The sequence below is a fragment of the Vicugna pacos genome, chromosome 9 (genome assembly GCF_048564905.1).
Source record: "Vicugna pacos chromosome 9, VicPac4, whole genome shotgun sequence".
NCBI classification, from domain to species: domain Eukaryota; kingdom Metazoa; phylum Chordata; class Mammalia; order Artiodactyla; family Camelidae; genus Vicugna; species Vicugna pacos.
The window spans coordinates 58709322-58730448 of record NC_132995.1 but is presented as its reverse complement, the minus strand read 5'-3'; the positions used below and the strand labels follow the sequence as shown (position 1 = coordinate 58730448).

Genomic DNA, 21127 nt, shown 5'->3' with positions numbered 1-21127 from the left:
ATTGAAAATAGAGCTACTATATGATCTAGCAATTTCACTTCTGGATATTTATCTGAAGAAAATGAAAATATCAACTTGAAAAGATATATGTAACCATATGGATGGACCCTGAGTGTATTAAGCTAAGTGAAAAAGTCAGAAGACAAATACCATTTGATTTCACTTTTATGTGGGAAGAAACAAACAACCTCACAGATACAGGTAACAGGTGGTTGCCAGAGGTGGAGGGTGGGGATGGGCAAAATGGGTGAAGGAAGTCAAAAGGAACAAACTTCTAATTATAAAAAAAATAAATTATGGGGATGTGATGTACAGCTTGGCGACTGTAGTTAGTAACACTGTGTTGCATAGTTAAAGTTGCTTCAATTTTTTTTAAATTGAAGTGCAGTCAGTTTACAATATTGCATCAATCTCTATTATACAGGATAATGTTTCAGTCATATGTATACATACATATATTCATTTTCATATTCTTTTTCATTACAGGTTACTACAAGATATTGAATAGAGTTCCCTGCACTATACAGTAGAAATTTATTGTTTATTTTATATATAGTAGTTAGTATCAGCAAATCTCAAGCTCCCAGTTTATCCCTTCCCACCCCCAACTTCCTCCAGTAACCATAAATTTGTTTTCTATGTCTCTGTTTTGTAAATAAGTTCATTTGTGTCTTTTTTTTAAGATTCCACATATGAGTGATATCATATGGTATTTTTCTTTCTCTTTCTAGCTTACTCTACTTAGAAAGATGATCTCTAGGTCCATCCATGTTGCTGCAAATGGCATTATTTTATTCTTTTTTATGTCTGAGTAGTATTCCATTGTATAAATATACCACCGCTTCTTTATCCAGTCATCTGTGGATGGACATTTAGGTTGTTTCCACATCTTGGCTATTGTATACAGTGCTGTTATGAACATTGGGGTGCATGTATCTTTTTGAGTTAGAGTCCCCTCCAGATATATGCCCAGGAGTGGGATTGCTAGATCATATGGTAAGTCTATTTTTAGTTTTTCTAAGAAATCTCCATGCTGTTTTCCATAGTGGCTGCACCAAACTACATTCCCACCAACAGTGTAGGAGGGTTCCCTGTTTTCCACACCGTCTCCAGCATTTGTTGTTTGTAGACTTTTTAAAATGGCCATTATGACTGGTGTGAAGTGATACCTCAATGTGGTTTTGATTTGCATTTCTCTGATAATTAGCAGTATTGAGCATCTTTTCATGTACCTATTAGCCATCTGTATGTCTTCATTGGAGAAATGTTTGTGTAGTTCTTCTGCCCATTTTTGATTGGATTGTTTGGGGTTTTTGTTATTGAGTTGTATGAGCTGTTTGTATACTGTTTGTCAAAGATTAATTGACTGTAGGTATGTGAATCCTTTGTGATTCCACATAAGTTTTAGGATTATTTGTTCTAGTTCTATGAAAAATGATTGAGAAATTCGATAAGGGTCATATTAAATCTGTAGATTGCTTTGGGTAGTATAGCCATTTTAACAATATTAACTTTAGCTATTAACAGTAGCTCCAAGAGCATGGGATATCTTTCCATTTCTTTAAATTATCTTTCATTTCCTTTACCAATATTTCATAGTTCTTAATGTATAAGCCTTTCATCACATTGGTCAGTTTTATTCCTAAGTATTTTATTTTTTGATGCAATTTTAAAAGGGATTGTTTACTTTCTTTTTCTAATATTTCACTGTTAGTGTAAAGAAATGTAACAGATTTCTGTATGCTAATCTTGTATCCTGCTATATTGATGAATTTTTTAAACTTTACTTTATCACTGAGGTCTTAAACTTGAGAGGTGGCTCATATTGTTCAAATCTGGACACTGCAAGTTTTATGTTGCGGATTCCGAAGCTATAGTTCTAGTCCAGATTTTATTCCTGAGCTTTAGAATCATGAATCCAGTGCCTGTTTATATTTCCTCTTGGATGTCCTATATTCATCTCCAACTTGCATCATCCACTACAATCTGCTTTTCCTCCTGTACACCACTATCTTCCAGCTCAAGAAACCTGGGCATAATCCTAGGTTCCCCTTTCCCTCAGTTTCTCTTGCATCTGTCTACGTCTTGGTAGGATTTGCATTTCATTAGTTAGAAATTCCCATGATTCTGGCCTTTACCCTCCATTCTTTGCTTATACTAAAGCTGAATGATCTTTAAAGTTTAAATTTGATTTTTAAATTAATTTGATTAAAACTAATTTTAATCAATTTAATTTAATTTTATTTAAAATTTCCCCGAGTACCTCTGTATAAACATTGTCTCCTTGGTATGCTTTAACAGGGCCCTTCATCACCTAAGTTCTTGACCTGCCCTCTTTGAATGTTTCTACTCTTTCTCTGTTTGAGGGCCTTCTTGCATGTTGTTCCCCAGAAATCCCCTTTTCTTCTCTACCTCTATTACTTTTTATTTGGCTCATTTGCATGGGTTCTTCAAGACTCAATTAAGTGACCTAAAATTCAGGAAACCTCTCTCCCCTGACCATCACCCCCAATGTTGAGTAGGTCCACTCTGGGTTAATGATTACCTCAGCACTTATTTCATGGTAATCGTATTTACCTGCTTTTTTCCACTCTAAGTTCCTTGAGGGCAGAGGCTTGTTCATTTTAGCATGTCAGCATTCTTATAGAGTTTTTCAAATGTACAAAACAGTAGCTCCAAAACAAAGTAAAAGAAAAAAAAATTCCACTATTAGAGTGGGTTGCATTTTCTAAGGCAGTAACAGGCCCAGAGAAAAATATAGGACCTCTAGCTATGGCTATTGATATCAAGTCTTTAAATTAAAATAGAATTGGGAAATATATCAAAAACTATTCATTAGTTCAACAAATGAATGTGTTCAAATAGGTATTTGGTATCATGCGGAAGTATCTTTACACACAACAATGCATGTTTGGTTTATAATTAACAAAAACTCATCATCAGAATAATTATAAAAATAGAAAATATTCATTAGTTGCCAGGTATGCTAGGCACTTTGTTGGTTATTTCTTTTAATTTAGTTTAAATTTCTTCTACTTAACATGAGTAAAACCATCATAAATTAAACGGACAAAAACAAAACAAACACAAAAGCTTTGGAAGTGTTTCTGGCAAATTAGCTAAAAGCTTTGTGAAATTAGCATAGATTTTAGCTTGCAACATTCAGGACATATTACACTATTCTTCATGTACTCCATGTCTCCAGGAGATGGCCATCCAAATAGTGGATTCCTGAAAATTAGTCTTTGTTGTTAAAATGAGAATAACAGCAAAATGATGAATAATAACACTTTGCATTGGTATAGTCTTTTTACCTTTCAAAATTCACCCACATATAATATCTCACAGGTGAATTTTATAGAAAAAATATTGAAAGAAAATAGAAGACTTTTGTCCCTCTTAAAATATACCTTAACGCAAATTTGATTTTGGTGAGTCCAAACTAAGATGATGTAGTTAAGTGACTAGCTTCAGGTGTCTCTGAGTACTCCCTCTTAGGGGTGGGGAAAAAGGGACTGTTGAAATTGAAGGACTGGTGTTCAAAGGGGATTTCAAGACAGCAGTGAACAAGGAAAGCTGGGGTACACCTCCTGAATACTCAATGGCTGCCCTTAGGGCCATGGAAACCATATTTTACCTGTGACATGTAGGGTGTCTCTTCCTTTTAGTCTCTGATAGACTTACTTTAGAAGGGAATATATGCTATCTGCTTTACTGCCGTCTTCCCACAAGCCTCAGACTCATCAAGCCAAGCCTGTTGGCAGTGCTCACAGGGGAAAGGAGGGCACCTATCGTTGATGACTGCATGTGGGTTACACTGGCCTTTGTATCAATGTGCAGTTTTCCAGGTTGTACCATGGATAACAAAGGAGCTACTCTGGGGAAGACAGATACAATTTGGGTGAATATTATTTAAAATATAAGTATACGCTATAACGTTGTTAGAGTGTTGCTTTTAAGTACAGCTTTCAGTAGTAACATTATAGAAAGGTTACGATTCTTTTCCTTTGTCATCATATTGTTTGGGTTGATTGGTAGTCTGACATTTAGATAAGTCATGTGAAGTTGTGTGTAAAAATATAACCAGATTTTAAGGTACCTCAAACAAGCAATTCTAGTACATAAAAAATTTAAAATAACTTAAAATATTTCATCAAGAAGTTTTAATTCAGTGCATTGGCATCCTACATTTAAGGAAAATCTTTGGGTCTGGTCTCAAATTAATTTAGGTAAATAGACATAACCAAAAATTTATACATGTGCTTATATACATGTACACATGTATACATTTATTCAGGCTTATATATGTGTATATATTCAAGAGATAAATGTTCAACACGTATATATATAGATTCAGGATGTATATATAGATATCTACCCTCACTCAGAGGTGAAATTCTTTAATTTTATTCATGGCACATATTTTAGAAAAATTACTCCCAGAAGGTGAACTTTAATCATTTACGGAACATATCTTTACTCTTCCAGTTTTAACTACTGGAGACTTCTTTAAGGTTAATTCAGATACAGAATGAAACTCACTTTTGTTAAATCCCAGATGATTCTGAGCTGGAAGAAAAGTAAGTATGCCCTTAGCCCTGTGTCCTGCCTTCCAGCAGACAGATGAACTAAAGTCACCAAGAGAGACGGGCTGCTTGTTCTTTGCTTAAAAGGCTCTATTTCTCAACTACCAGGGTAGAAACATCTATTTCATGAAGTGATTTTCTTAAAATAATCTTTCTGTTAGTTATAGATACAGTAAAGTAGCCATACACAATTAAATTTTTAGCTTGATTTCAATCTGACTTTTTTTTTTTCTAGGAAAGCTTTATCCAGAGTTAGTAGTAGTATTAGCGAGTGCGGCAGGAGAAATGTGGTTCTCTGTGGGAGTAAGATTATTTCAAACAGTTCAGTCTTCTCAGCAAAATATTTTGTAAAACTTCCTTGGGAGTGCACACTTTCCATTAGTTCAAACCCCAAGACTTGTGTTCTCACATGAGTACAAACCTACTTGAGGGTTTCCAAAGTCTCCCATACTTTCACTTTTGTGTGGCCGTTTAAAACGTAATTTTAAAAAAGCTCCATGATTTACTAAATGAACCAAGTTGTTAAAAATGGACAGATGTGTCAATTTAGATTGTAAATTTGGAATTACATTACCTAAAATGAAGCATCAAGACCATAAAGAACATGAACATTTTATTTTTATAGGAAACTTGCACAAAAAAGAACATATTTCTGTTGTGTGTGTACGTGTATTTTTGTTTCCTTAGCTTGTCTCTGTTGTGTGCACAAAACTAGGAGAGAATGTTTTTCTTTATTTTAGTTTGGCCAAGGATGCTCATGATATAATATATTAAGTGGCAAAAACTGTAGTTCTTAATCTGTAAAAAAGAATTCTCTAGGTGAATAAATAAGAACTGCCCCCCCAAATTAGGAAAATATGTAAACTCAAGTTATGAGGTATTTCAAAGATACAATGCCAGTAAAAATTCTCTATCCCACAATTTGCAACTGCCAGATTTCTTGCTTTTAGTCTTTTATGCTTACATCTGGAGAAATACAGAGAAGTTTTGATATAAAAGCCCTTTTGTGGATGTGAGGGTTGCAGTAGTTCAGAGCAGAGTCAGAAAAAGAAAGCAATAGAGATATTTAAATGTCTTTATATATGAACAAAAATATTTCCTTAAAAATTTCTTAAAAGTTTTTTTTTTTAGTCTTAAAAACACTCAGTTTTATAGGGCACATGATTGTCTGTGTGACACTCTTTCCAGAGCGAGGTTTTTTGTTTTTAAATACTAGGAAAGTATGACTTATTCAAATTAGATTTTCCATGCTATATTTAGTTTTATAGATGTGTTTAGTTCTAAATGTGGTTTACTGTTCTGGGGAGAGTACATATATAAAAAAATGCCAGGAAACCCTTACACCTAACCCAAACACAGTCACTTTTAACATTGCACCATGATCTCTCAATTCCTGTAGCTTATTGCTTCTGTTAACTAGAAATCCCTGAATTCTCCATATCGAACTTCCTATGGCTAGAGTCCATTATCATTTTTTCTAAGTAACCAAGTTTTTTAAGTTTATCAAAATTCTTTTTATGTTTTTCTGAGTTAAATAGGTTGTTTCTCTCACATAACAAGAATCAGGAATTCCTTGCAAACAGATTTCATTATGTACAATGCATATACCAGAAACACGCAGATCACACATGAATATGCGCTCAGTCAACATACATAGGCATTCACTCAAGGGGGTAAACCAGTAACAAGCCAAACATTCATACATGTGCAAATGTACAATTAACAGCAAATTATTTTAGATCCTAATGTCCTTTGAATATTAGAAGTGAGCCAGGAGACAGCTCCTGTGACATTTGTATGCTCTAGGTTGCAATTTTCACGTAGAAGTAGCTTCATATCACATCTCGTGAATTTCGTATCGCACAGCAAAGGACCATGCTGAATATCATGCCAAAGATCTGAAACAGAAGGAACCACTTGTTAATGACTTTCAAATGATGAAAATTGGAGGGAAAAAAAAGTTCAGCAAACTGCTTGGATATCTAACTCATATTAACAAATAATTATAACCAATAATTACTGTTTATAAATGGCACTTTTATATATGCTACTTAATTATGGCTACTGGTTAAAGAATTCCATTAACTTTGCTTAAAATACATTCCTATTTTATTATTATTAAAAAATAACAAGGCTCTACTTTAAGAGAAGGGCTCTATTTCTAGCTTATAAACAGTTCTTTATAATTATAAAAGACTAATACACTATTAGTTTTGGAATTTTACATTTCAGGTTAATTTCAGATCTCATTTATATATTTACTTTGGAAAATATCTTCATAACCACTAGCTGTTTAAATATACTTGTGGTCTAAATAGTTTTCTATTGTTGGAATTTTTGCAACAGTGACTACATTTTAAAAAGTAGAGCATCTCTCCATTCCTGATCCATTTTTAAGTGCAAATGATACTTCATTATTTAACTCAGTAGTTTTACCAAAGCATAAGCTGAGGTGTTTGAACTACGATATTATTGACATCTTCTACCTCTTGGATACTTCTTTGAGAAGCCAAATACTTGGCAAGTGATTAATGACCACTTTAAATGGTTTGAACAGAAGCATGCCAAAAGATCCTTCTCATCCTCAGGCATTTCCCCTGCAAGTTTGCAGGGCCTATGCGATGCTCTCTATAGGTGCAATGTTCATAAACTACTGTCAGTGTTTGTTTAAAGAAATCAGTACCATAATTCTTGTGCTCTCTCTTCAACCCCATCCTACATCAGACTAGGCTCTGTAAATGCTGAATTTTAGAAGGCATGTACTGTCAGGTATTTTGGAAGGGAAAGGGTAGATTTAAGTAAGGGAACAGCCAGAAGCAGGGCTCCAAGCTTCTGGCTGAGAGAGCTCAGTACCAGTGTGTGGCAGGGGAGACACCTAATGGACATTTTGTTAACTGATTATACTGTGCAACTCTTACCATACGAAGAAAAGAATTAGAGAAGAAACTTGGGTGCTGATTCGAGATGGCCAACAGAGGTCATGTCCCCTTTTCATGGTTGTAAGGTTGGATGCAACCCCTACTTCATCCTGGTTGGATCTCCTCAGAAAGAAACTTTTTCAGCCTTATCCTGCCACTGTCCTGAGTCAGGGGTGACCACTTCTACAATGCTCATTCCTTGAGACTGCGGAATTATTGGGAGGCTCTATTTGATAGCTCTATTATGCAGAAATTTTTCAAATCCTCCTCCTCAGAACTGTCCTTGGGAAGCCGCAGAATGACCATCCGGCTAGTCCCAGGGCAGGTGGGGAGGGCCTGAGAGAAGTCCCTGGATTGGGAGGTCCTTTTCACCCACTGCCCCACCCCTCTGTGCTCTAGATACAGAAAGGAGGAAAGATGTCTCCTGAGAACTGCCAATTCATTGATTTCCTCACAATTCCCATTGCTTCCGCCTCAACTTAGGCCATGAATTAATCTACACAGGAGGAGTTGAGGGTAAGTACTACCTTAGCATTAGCTATTATCACTCACCTTCTGGACAATGGAAATCACCTCTTTACCAGTCTACCTGACTCCAGTCTTGCTCCTCTCCAACTTTACCTCCACACTACACTACGGTTCCTTCCAAACCTGGGTGGCTCCCCTCTACATTAAAAATGAAGCCCAACCTCTCAAAAGGGCACACACACAAAAGACCTCAATTATGTGGACTCTCACAACCCTTTCCAGTGTCACCTCTTGCTTTTCCTACCATAGCCTTCTTCCCCATCAACTCTTGCACACTCTTCATTTGTACTTTAGAAGTACGGAGCCATCTGCAGGTGTGTGGACACACTATGCTTCACACTTTTATGCTATTCCTTTTGCTTGGGTTCTGGGTTTGGGAACACTCAGATTATATACAGAGCTAGCATTTATTGAGTGCTATGTTTCAGACACTTCATATGAATTAATTCCTAAGAATACTTTATATGTATTATCCCACTTAATTTTTGCAACAATCTTGTGAAGTTGGTACATTAAAACCCCCATTTTACAGATGAGGGAACTGGGGTGTAGAGAAAATAAGAAACTTCCCCATGATCCCGGGGCTTCTAAGTAGTGGAGCTTGGAGCTGAATCCAGACAGTGTGATGCCAGAGCTCGCACTATTAATCCTTACATTGTGCTGCCTCTGCAAATCACAGGTGAGAGAGATTAACCTGGTATGTTATTTTAAATTTCTAACAAGGAAAAGACCCAGAATTAAAAATCACTTGTCTAGTATAAGCTTGGTGGCCTTAAAAATGGGAAGTTATTGCAATGATAAACTCAAAGTCATAATTAGTTTAAAATTGAAATGTATCATATTTTGTAGAGCTAAGTATTGACGTAGCTAGTCAGCTTTGTTCTTGGATGTCCTGTCAACAAACATTTTTGTCTTTTAAGAGAAATCTCTCCCTTGAGATAGTGCCATATCACACTTGAAGAGAAATAAGATACAAAGGTTCAAGGCTTCTTAGAGGGCGAAGAAGTTACGCTCTGGAACTTTCTCACCGTAAGACCTGCAATTCCAATACCAACAATTCCGATGAGCTGGAGCTTAACACTGATTATGGTCTCAATTTCTTCAATGCAGTTCTGTTTTGGAAAAGAAAAAGTGAGGAATAACAACTGATGGTACGTGTGAATTACCACCCGAATCCAACCCTTTTCTTCTCTACAGAGGATCCTGTGAGAGTTAACCCATGTCAGCTTCTGCTCATATTTAAACCATTCCTCCTAGATATCATTCTGATAAATCTGAAATAAAAATGTAGTTTGGGAAAAAATTATAATCCTCTCCTTTTGGTGGAATTTTCCTATTTAGGCCAATGGCTGCTTCAAAGCCCTGAAACCTAGCTGGAGGAAGCTATTCTGGGACCTGAGGCATTTAAAAATTTGGAGCCTTTTCCTACTTTCAGCAAATAAAAAATAAGTAAAATATCCTCCAAATAATAGCCCCTTGCTTTTGGGTTGTCCTATATAGTTTAAAAGACTTTCTACATACTTGGTCCAATTTACTATGTAAGGTAGGCGTCACTTAGTAAGAAGCTATAAAATCTGTACAGGTTCAAATTTAACAAAGGAAAGCCGAGTGTCGGGAGCTGGAAGACTGTTCTCTTCTATGGAGGCTGGGCTGCGTGGCCCTATTCTTTCATCTGGGCTCCATGGAGACCTGTGCAGGGCGGGTTCAGAGAACATTCATGGATGGGGCAAACTGGACAGGTGGCAGAACAGATCACTTGTAATGGTAATTAGCTTCTCCAGCTTCTATTTGGTCCTCTTAAGTACAGAGGTGTTATCTCAACCCAATTTTGTCCTTAGGCTACTCAGGTCTTTTTACTTGTCACTAGTCAGCTGTCTCTGATATCCACTTAAGCTAGATGAAACTCCCATCACTGTCCTCACATTGTTGCCGATAGATGCAGCCGGTGTCCCAGGTTCTTGTCCCGTCCCAGAAAGAATTCAGAGACAAGACTTAGAGGTTAAAAAAGGTAAAGTGAGGTAAGTGAGGTGGATAGTACACTCTCAGGGGAGAGCAGGCAGGCTCAGGTGAGCAGCTGCCCTGAGTTTCTTTGGCAAGTTAGTTACATAGGGTGTAAAAATGAATGGGCGGAATATTCATTGGGGAGGGAAGGGTTTGGGGTCGTATTCCCTGATTATCATCCCAACTCCACCTTCCCAAAGGGAGGAGGGATTTTTGTCCTTATTTAGTCTGGATCGGAAGTGTCATGGCATCGGTGCATGATGGGTACTTCTGATCTGCAAGGCTAATTTTATTGAAACGAGGGCATGATGAGCAAAAGGTTACATTCGGACACTAGAAATTCCTGCCTTTTCTCACCTTTCTTTGTTCTTCTCCAGGCCACTTGTCCTTCCAAAAGGCATGATCCCTCATCAGCCCCAGGGTTCCTGCTTTTCTTTCTCTGCCCAGGGACCCCTGGTGCTTACATGATGTGTGGTTTCCTGCATTTGGCCTGTGCCCCTCCTTTCTGCCCAATTCCTGCCATTTGGTCTGTGTCCCCCTTTCTCTGCTCATATCTAGCTAACAACATCTCCTATCATACTTCATTCATTCACCATTCATTCACTCAACAAATATTTCTTGAGCATCTACCCGCATCAGTCATGGGAATGGTGTGGTAGGTATGGAGATAAGAAGACATGTTTTCTTCTTATCATTGTCCCCACATTCTCATGTTTCTCTCCTTATTTCCCACATTGTTCCTGTGCCTTTCCAACTGCTTCATTGAAATTGCATGGCAAACGTCCTAAGAATCTTCTAAGCACCAAATCCAACCCTTTATTTCCAGCCTTCATTTCCTTGTCCTCTTCTCAGCATTTGACTTTATGGACAAATCATCTCCTTCCCAGGAGCCACTGTCTTTGGACTCTCCCTGACTCTGACTCCTCCTTCACAGTCTAGTTCTGGCTTCTTGTCCTCAGCTTACTCCTTAAATGACAATATTTTAGCCCACCTCCTTCCTTACTCTACATTCTTCCCCTGCGTGTTCCCATCCGTTCCTAAGCTTCAGCTACCACCTATATGCTGGGATTCCTACTCCCATGTCTTTAGCTCAGGTTACCTGTAAGCCCCACAGGCACCTAAAGTGCAAACTTGACCAAAACTGAAGCTGTCTTCTGCTCGTTTCCCTATAGTCACCTCCCTCAGCAAGTAGAGCTTCTACCTACCCACTCTGCCCGAAGTCCCGGCTTCCTGCCTTACACCTTCCACTCACACCCTATCAGTCACGCAGGCCTGTTGATTCCACCCCTCGACATCTCTGAATCTGTTGCTTTCTGTCCCTCCCCACTGTTTGTGACTTGCTTTTAGCCCCTCATCCTCTCTGCAGGGTGACCACAAGTGCCACCTAAGTGGCCTCCCTCCATTGACTCCATCCTTCTGTCCTGCCTTCCACACCCAGCAGCCTGAGTGCTCTTTCTACAATGCAAAACAGATTATTTTAATCCTCTGCTAAAAGCAACAGCTTCCCCAAACTTCCAGGTGTAAAATCATGCCTTTACCTGCCTCTCCAAAAATGCCTCTCACCATTCCCTCTGGACTCCCTCCTTTCCGGCTGTCCTGGAGTTTAATACTGCCATGCTTCTGTTCCTGCTGCTTTCTGGGCCTGGAATGACCTTTTTTTGTCAAAACTCAGCTCAAGGATCCCATCCTCTGTCAAGCTTCCCTAACTCCACTGTATCTCCACTATACTCTGTGCAGACTTCAGGCACAGCACTGTCTCCCGTGGCTAGTCTGTGAGGCCACTGAGGCAGGGACCGTGTTTTTCACTTTAGGGTTTTCAGAACCTGGCATACAGGCAGGACAGAAGGATGGAGTCAATGGAGGGAGGCCACTTAGGTGGCACTTGTGGTCACCCTGCAGAGAGGATGAGGGGCTAAAAGCAAGTCACAAGTCATAGTGCCCGACATGCAGAACTTAATAAAAGCAGCACTTATCAGTGCCATGACACCCATGGAGGGGTTGTGGAGCAACATTTTTGGGATGCAGCCCTCTGGCCCTGGTGTGGTTAATTAATGCCATTGTATCTGCATCATGACTGGCAAGTCGGCACACCATTATTCCCCAGGGTGCCAGGAGACCGGGGCTCAGCATTGTTTCGCTTATTCTACATAGAATAAAGCTGAGGCGCAGAAGCCCCTGGCAGAGGGTCTTCTACAACCACACCTTCCGCCCAAGGGCAAGAGCCGTCTTACACACAGCAGGATAGAACCCGGTGGAGAAGCTTACCTTGTGTCCTAGGAGCTCCTTTGGGCAAGTGAGTTGGACCTGTTCAGAACTTTCTTTTCCACAGCACTGAAACTAGAGAGGCAGAAAAGAACTTTTAGGACACAGGAGGGAGAAGCAGCAGCTACGAATCTGGTATCTCTGCTAAGGACGAGGGGTGCTGAGGCTGCAAGGCAGCTCTGAGGCCCATCACTGCAACCCAAACAGCCATTCTGGAGAGAGAGTGAAGAGTCACATAGTCGTGCTGGCAGAACAAGAAAATGACTTCACCAAAATCGCCCAAGTTTTATGATAGGAAGGGACTCAAGGCACCCTAAGCAAGGCAAGAAGCTCGCTGACGGTGTCTGTGTAAACTGCTGGGTTTTAGACAGGAACTGGGTGGGTTTTACATTCTTTCTTTGAGCCTTGCTGAGTAGCTGAAGTTTTATAATGAGCTCAGGAAGGGCTCATTAACTGGGGACAAAGAGGAGACTGGCCACAGTAAAGCCCACGGACTAAAAGACCAGAGCTTGAAGACTGGCCAGCCAACAGGTGGTCTGCCTTCGGGCTCTTCAAAGACAAAGAAACCTGTGTGCTGCTTGGCATCCTTGGGGCAGCTCAGGGGGAATGGGATAAATGGTTGGCACCTGGGATAAATGGTTGGCACCTTCCAGGACAGACGTGTGACAGACAGGAACTGGGCTACCTGAAAACCCTTGGCTGGGAGTTCAGAGCTACTTCTCCTTATCACAGTGGTTGAGAAGTCAGGATGACTCTGGCCTGGCCCATCTCCCCTGGAAGCTCTCCCTGATGAACTGCCTGGAGCTGGGAGCACTGCAGTGACAGCACGTTCTCAGAGCACGTTGCAGGAGAAAAGGAGCATGTCTGTCTCACGTGCCCCTTCATTTCACAAATGAGGGGGCTGAGTGAGGATCGGGGAGGCAAGGAACTTGCTCCAGGTCCCAAAGCTGTTCCATGGCAGAGCTGCAGCTAGAGATAAGCTTTTCTGACTTGAAGGTCACAGTTGTTTCCGTTACACCACTAGGCCACCCTTAAGAGAACCTGATGTTTACTTGGGCTGCTTTCTCAGTTTTCTTGTTTGTGCTCTTTTGTCTCTCTGGGCTCATGTCCTGACTTCCACTTGTCCGCTCTGAGTCAGGCCTCTTTCTCTTCTAGGTTCTACACTGAATGCAAGCCGTGGCTCCCACAAGGGCTGAAGTACAGTGCTGCTGCTTGACCTCACTCAGTTTGTTCTTATCTTTAATCCAGGGCATTAGAGGGAACCTGACTCATGCATAATCTTTCGAAGATGTGACTTTAAGGAAGAAGTAATGTCACTTACTGTTGAGTGGAAGGAAATGAGAGTCCCATTTCCCTTTTCCCTGGCTCTAAGGTAATCGTTATAAGCCTCTTCATACATGGTCTGAACATGTCGAACAGCCTGAAAACAAACAAACAAACAGACAGGAAACTGAGGGGACACGAGTGTGTAGCTTCAAATGTTCTCCTTTCATCAAGAAAAAGCCCCTCTTCCCTACCCTTCAAAAATATGGCCTTTCCATATGTTTATCTGTATTTTAAGACAATTCTGCATACCTGAAACAGATCACAGATTCTGGAGTTTCTAGGATGCTTTTGAAATGGAAGGATAGACTAACCAAGAATAATTTCTTATAGGAAGGAAGGTTTCTTACAGTGGTGGAGATTCTCAAACCTGAGTGGACATCAGCAGTCCCTGAACCCCAGATTCCTGGACACCACCCAGGTGATTTTGATGTACAGCCAGGGAAGGAACCCATGCCTGCCTGGGACTGCACTGGTTACAAGTACTCGGCTCTTTTCATGGCATGGTTTAAAAGGTGTTCATGACCAAGGAAAACTGTTTCATCATTCAACTGTAGTATAGCGGCGCGTAACTCCAAATCCATAGAATCTCAAGAAGTCATAAGATCCAATTCCTCTAACCTACAAACATAACAGCTACTTTAGAAAAATTCCAAAGAGGGTGATATTTACTTACTATACGTGTTTAACATTTAAAAAATCTAAAATAAGTTCATAAACACAATATTGATAGGACATGAATTTATGTGAAATACAGTAAACTTAAGATTCCATTCTTCCTCCTTTTCCATTTCACTCCTTTTTTTCCTACTGTGTGTTTAAACCTAAAAAGGCCACTTCCTCTGTGGGTTCTCCCGATCACCTGTTCTGCACACCTACAGTTTGAGCACAAATCTAAACAAACCGGCTTCACCAGTGCCCAGGGGGCAGGCTGTAGTCTTTGAGGAGGACCTGGCCTCTGTCCAGGCCAAACCCTAAGGATGAAGGACAGGCTAATAAAGGAAGAGAATTTGTGTTCTTCCCCATCCTTCTCTCTCATGTTTGCAGTCCAACTCCCACCACATTCCAAATGTGATCATTTTAAATTAGAGGTACTTTTTTTAAAAACAAAAAACCCAATAGATCCCTTTATAAATCTAATGAAAGCTGTGAACTATCTCCCCAGAAATACGTGTGCACATAAATGCATGGACACGCATACACACATGTGCTCAGCTGCACACCATACTTCTAGGTTAAAAAGCTCTATGTAAATGATACTTGACGGGGTTATTCGGTTTTGTCATATCTATGTGGGTATCAATATTCTCATATGCTTTGCCATAAAGAGTACAATTTAACCATCATTAAAAAGCAACTTTAAGTAATATTTACTTACTACTTCCTTGCCTATAAAAGCAAATACTCCAGTGGTTACTTCAGCAGCAAATATCACCAGCAGGCAGGTGAAAAACTGTAGAGAAGAGAAAAATACAAACTTCATTAATTCAATACCTTTTCAGTTTATTTAACCTCTTTGATTCTAGTTCCATTTGCAAAACATTGGGCAAGGTTATTAGTCTGAACGGCTCTAGCAGGAAGCGTTTGGCCCCTTACGGTGCTTGCAGTTTGTTCACTCATTCATTCACTCATTAATTCATTCAGCAATTGTTTACCAAGCATTTGCTCTGAGCCAGGTACTGCCCATGGTGCTGGGTATGCAGTGGTGAAAGAGATAAGATCTCAGTGTTTCTGCGACCATGGACCTCACAGCAGAAAGGGGAAGCTATGATTAAGTAAGCAAGCAATAAAAAAAGTGGGTAAGATAATTTCAGATAGTGACATAGAAATCCCACTTCCTAGAACTGTGCCTGGGGTCCGTACGTTCAGTGAATACTTGATGAACAAAAGAGGTTCTATAAAGATATAAAATAGGACTAGGAGACGGAGTGTGACTGGTGGGGCCTGGGTTTGGGGAGGGTGTGAGCTGAGACCGCGTGATCTGGAAGGCTTCTCTGAGGCGAAAGTGGGTGGAGGTGAAGAGTGTCCTTCTGGACGGATTTCTGTTCTGGTCTCTTGGGTCTGCTCTGATCAAACTAAGTTCAGTGATAAATAAGACATGAGATGCTCCCCAAGAGGGGAAAGAGAAAGAATGGAGAACTTAGGAAACTTACACAGCAAAAGATCAAAAGAAGCAGCCACAGTTAAAACGGCAAAGACGGCAGTGAGCAAGGAGAGGCTGGCTGATAAAACTGCCATTCCCGACTCCTCATGGAGCAACACAAAACCTTTCTTCCCACCTCTCTTCTTCCTTCGGTCATACTGGCCCTGGATGTATAACGTTTGACTGAAATTATTTCTTTCTTCTTTTCTTTTCTCTTTTAAACAGAGGCTGCTTGTTAAAATAAACCAGAATAGGGGTGCTTGGTCAAGTTACGGATCTCAAACAGCAACGCTTTTCTTGCACGTAACGGCACTTCCCCAGCTGCAAGGATCTTGCAGCTGCCTCCTTCACTGTGAAACATTATCAGGCATTTTCCTCCCAAACATCGTCATAACTAATGACCTAATTTTTTTTCCCACTTTCCATTGAGATAGGGACAAAGATAATATTTTTGCAAGAGACGGAGAAAGCAAGACTCAGGGAGAGGGAGTGAGTTCCAGTCCCAGTGGGTCTGAGGAGCTGGCTGGCGCTGGAGGCCAGTCGTCCAGCTCCCTTAAAACCAAGTCCCTCCCGCCATGTCCCACTTACAGATCCAAGAACACACTGCGACTCCCGCATGGCTCCGCAGCACCCGAAAAAGCCCACGGCCATCATCAGGGCGCCTGCTCCAACCAGCACATAGAGCCCTGCGGGGAAGAGACCAGAGAAGACACTGACCACTCTGGGTCTGCTCTTTCCCTGAACACCAGCGCTAGCCACTGCCCCAGGGGTCCCACCCAGCAGAGCGTTCGGTTGTTAATACTATAATGGTAACCCTTGTGGAATGCTTGCTGAGTGCTTCATACACCTGACTTAACCTGCACAAGGATCCTGAGGGGGAGGGGCTTACTATGATCCCCAGGGAACAAAGAAAGCCCATGCTTACAGAGGGGAAGGGACCTGCTCAGGGTCACACAACCAGCAAGGATTGGAAACCACATCTGTTCCTACATGCCAGGCACATAACCTTTCAGATTTCCACCAGCCCTATAAAGTGGGTGTTAGTACCATTCACGTGAAGTTGATGGAATTGAGCCCAGGGTGGTGAGCAGCCAGTGTCAGAGCTGGGATTCAAACCCACGCCTCAGGAGCCCTGTGGCCTCTCGTGACACTCTGAAATTAGTGGCTGTCTCCATCTGTGAGGACAAAGTGTCTGGAAGGGAAAGGGGGCGGATGATCTGCCCAGGCACAGATGGGGAAGCAGGGAAGCGGGGACAGGAGAGGGGGGGCTTCTGGTTAAGGAGAGGAGGGGAGGACACAGCAGTAAGGCAGTAAGATTTTGTGGGCATTATAAACTTTAGAGGGCAATTGCATATACCCTGGACATGGGCAAGGTTGTTAAGCTACGAGAAAACAGCCAATTAGCCAGTAAGTGGAGGTAATAAGGTAATATACACCAAATAATGTTATTATCAATATCATATTGGCTGCATTTATTAAGGGCTAATTTTTTCCAGTCACTGTTCTAACCACCTAGTACAGATCTGTTAGTTTAATCTTCATGAAGCAGGTACCATTATTGTCTCTATTTTTTAGACAGAGGAACGGGGCCCCCAAAAGGTTAAGCGATTTGCCCAAGATCATAGAACTGGGATAAAACACCCATCTGCCCCTAAAGCCAGCTCATCACCATCACCCCACCCTCCTCTGTAACAGTAACAGCAGCCTTAATGTGGTGGTAATTTCACTTAGTTCCCAAGTCAAGCCACAGGAACAGCCGTTCTTACAGAGAAAGAAGAGGGCAGAAACGTCATGTTCTTGTTCTGAGGGAAATCAAGCCAAGCCGTCTCTGATTTCCTTTTCTGATCCTGAGATAAGTTAGAACACAGTATGGGGCCTGGCACTAGACTTGCTTAGAATAACGCTAATCGCCGCTATTTTCAGCATTTTTCATCTGAGTCACCTGGAAACCACTCCCATTCAGGAGAGGGAGGGGAGCTGGCCCCACCTCTGCGGGGAAACCCTGGGGCTGGCCTGCAGGGTGCCTCCGGGAACCCTCTGGTGCTGGCGGTGGTTTGTGGGCAGACTCTGTTCTGCCAGAGCGGCCAGCGGGCCAGGCTGCTTGGCTTCCTGTACCACCCAGGCTGCTTTCGGGCCCTTCTCAGGGTCAGGGAAGCCCTGCTGCTCCCAGCTCCTAAGACAGGTATTTTTATTTCCTGCTATGCAGGCTCTGCCACTTCCTTCCTTTATTTTTCTTAAAAAAACGAAAAAACCCCCCAAAACAAAACAAAACAAAAAAACCCATAGGGAATGGATGTGGTAATGAGAAGTGATACTATATTAAAAATAATACTATTGTTGGCGCCACTGCCCAAACACCTTAACGTTAAAAAAATTTTCTTTATTTTTCAAAGCTCTTGAATTTCTATCATCTCCTTGGCTTGTCGAAACATCCCCACTAAGTAAGGCAAGTATTACATGTATTTCTGTTTTACTAACGAGGGTCAGAGGCAGGAAGGTTCCAGGCAGGACACACAGGCCCAGAGCTCCCATTCCCACCCCACTGGTAATGTTCCCTCACAGAATGTCTCAGGGGTGGGCCACCTTAGCATGTTTATTTCCTGCTTACAACATTCATTATCTCCCTGTTGCTACATGATGCAGCCTGCAGATCCTGCTTGGAGTCACAGCCCAGAGACTAGACCCACTGGGACCCTTATCCATCCCACACTCCAGCCATGTGGGAATCCACCAGGATCTGACCTGCCTGCCCTTCCACGTTGTGCCTTTGTGGGTTCTCATGCATGTCTTTCTCTGCAGATGTTAAGTCCACAAGCAAACCTTATTCACCCTACCTAGAATAATGCCAGGCACAACACAGAATTCTTGATCAGTGTTTGTTGGATAAGAGGATAAAGAGACAGCAGATCAAATCTGAAGTTCTGTCTGCTGTCAGCCATCTTTGCTTAGAGGTACATGCCTGGAATACCTCTCAACAAGCATCCAAAGACGCCGCCACAGGGCTACGCTCTCTCATGGTCAGGCAGGTGAGGACATGGCTGTGTGCCCTGCAGAAGGGCTCCTGAGAGTGTGGAATCTAGGAAGGAGGGTTACTCCTGAGGAGGTGGGGGTACAGTAAACCAAGACACCTGGTGCTGAGGAGGACAGAAAAGCTCCCCACTGAAAACCAGCTCGCTCTGTCCCTTGGCCAAAAAGAGCTCCCCAAGAAAATTCCTTTATTTGCATAATAGTCCATTCTTGGGCTGTCAGAATTGCAGCGCTCGCAGCAAACATCCTGAAACTGTCCCAGCATTCCCAGAGCCCTCTCCCCAGCAAGCCTCTGTGTGCATGTGGGGCCACGTGACTCAGCCCAGTGCCAAATGGGCACTGCTGGTTGGAGCTGAAGGGAAAGTCAGATGAAATTTTACACATGGCAAATTTCTTGGGCCTGCTGATTCCAGTTCCAAATCTGGTTGTAATACTCTGCACACCACGAAGCCACTTGTAACTTCCAAGGATACCTTATCCTTTTTCTGATCTGGCCCCCAAAACATAGATGTTGAATGAATATGTTCATTGACAGTCACATTTGAATTCTAAGGTGGTTTCTGTAGAGCCCTCTTGCTCCCACAGCAGCCTTCTGACAAGCATATGACCTATTTTCCAATCCCCCATGCTTTCCCAGTCCTATTTTCCTTGATCTGAAAAGGAGAAAACACTTTGAAATTGCATTTTTATCATTAATAGCTGGGCCCAGCAATGCCAGAGATCTCCAGGTGACATGCTACCGCCAATGCCCTGACAGTTCCATCCCTTGTTTCTTATGTTTCAGATTCTTCTTCCTAAGCTAGAAGCATCACTGAACACAGAAAGGAGACGGAGAGCTCCCAGAAGCCTTGTCTGCATCAACTCATTTTAAAACGGCTCCCCTTTTAGGGACTGGATAGTGGCATGGTCATCAATTTTAGTGCCTTTTTGGCAGCAGATGATTTTACATATCTGGCCAATGACCATTTTTCATCTAAAAATATTTTTCTCTGCCTCTGTGCAACTTTCCCTTCCTCTCAACTTGCCCTGGGTGCACATCGTTCTATACGCGTTAAGAATATTGGATGGGACTTAGTTAATGCGGAAGGTAAGGACCTGGGTCCTCTCCAGGTAGCAGCAGCAGCTGGTGGTTATCCAGCGCTGCTCTAAGCGCTTCACATGTGTTAGTCATGGGGTCCTTTGACACTGAGAGCAACAACGCCCAGTGCCTGAGCTGCTTCGTGCAGCATCTGTACTGCGCATGTGACAGGTGTGAGCTCAAACCGCTGCTTGAGAAGCCTCAGTGCTACCAGCCAGTCTCTCATCCTGACTGCGTGGCATCCAAACCACTCCTTTATCTTTCCCTCTCCCACCCTCCCGTGTAATTGTGCCTCCTGCAGGCTGACCGCCTCAGCCCGCCTTCCCTGCGCTAGTAATGGCTAATTTTGACTGAGGGCTCACTGTACAACAGGCGCTGCCTTCAAGCTCGCTCACTGGTTAAATCGTCTCATATTCACATCAACCCTGAATATGAATTCATGAGGAATCTGAGACACAGAGAATTAAGCAGTTTACCTACGACTGCACAGCTATTGAGGGGCAAAACTGGAACTGAACCCAGGATTTACTCCACAGTGCACCCCCTAACTCCTAAGCTGCATTTTTGGTAGGAACTCAGAAGAATGGTGACTCTCTTAGCTAGAAACCTGTTACTTCTGTGATTTATAAATGGCAAGAGTGTTCTTTTTCTTCTTCCTGGAGAAAAGGGCCTGAGTGTTCTATCACAGGTGATTTCTGGGTTTTCTTCTGAAAGCACAGGGCTGGAAGCCAGAAATCCAGGCCTGCCAACTGTGGTTTCAGGTGAATCCTCTTATTCCTCAGTTTTGTTATCTGCACTATGGCAATAATTATCTGCTAGTTAACTTCTTGTAAACATGCTTTGGAGAAATTGTCTCAACAATGTGAGCTACGGCATGTTTGTCCTGCAGCTACTGTAAATCTCAGGTACAACTGGAAACCAAGAACTAAAAACATAGCAACCGAGTGACTCCGAGGTTTTAAAAAGGCAAGCCAGCCCCTCAACACTCAGCACTGGAATTCTTTCCTCACATTTGACATCCAGCCACAGTCAAAGCCATGCTCTGTGACTCTGGAGTCAACAGGGAAAGACAGCCGCAGTCAGCCAGTGACCCCGGAGAGTGAGTGGCTGCAGCTTGTGGGCAGCCCCTTCATGGAGAAACCCGCTGATGCCCTCTGTCCTCTGCTCACAGACATGACTTCAGGTTCCAGCCTTCTGAGGGCCAAGGGGACCGCTCCCGACTCTGCACTCCTGCAAAGAAGGCCCCTGCTGTGTCTGTACC

General features: G+C 42.1%; 1 protein-coding gene across 2 annotated transcripts in view; it reads right to left on the bottom strand.

Annotated features, from left to right (window-relative positions):
- Nucleotides 1-5185: 5185 nt before the first annotated feature.
- TSPAN2 (tetraspanin 2) overlaps nucleotides 5186-21127 on the bottom strand; it is a 37961-nt gene continuing 22019 nt past the window's right edge. For both annotated transcript variants that reach the window (XM_006213695.4, XM_072967952.1), the window contains 6 exons: nucleotides 16350-16447; nucleotides 14997-15071; nucleotides 13617-13715; nucleotides 12299-12370; nucleotides 9061-9144; nucleotides 5186-6484 (listed from right to left, as the gene is read on the bottom strand). In XM_006213695.4, the coding sequence (XP_006213757.1) occupies nucleotides 6419-6484; nucleotides 9061-9144; nucleotides 12299-12370; nucleotides 13617-13715; nucleotides 14997-15071; nucleotides 16350-16447 (494 nt within the window). In that variant the 3' untranslated portion in view covers nucleotides 5186-6418. The remainder of the gene's footprint in view (nucleotides 6485-9060; nucleotides 9145-12298; nucleotides 12371-13616; nucleotides 13716-14996; nucleotides 15072-16349; nucleotides 16448-21127) is intronic.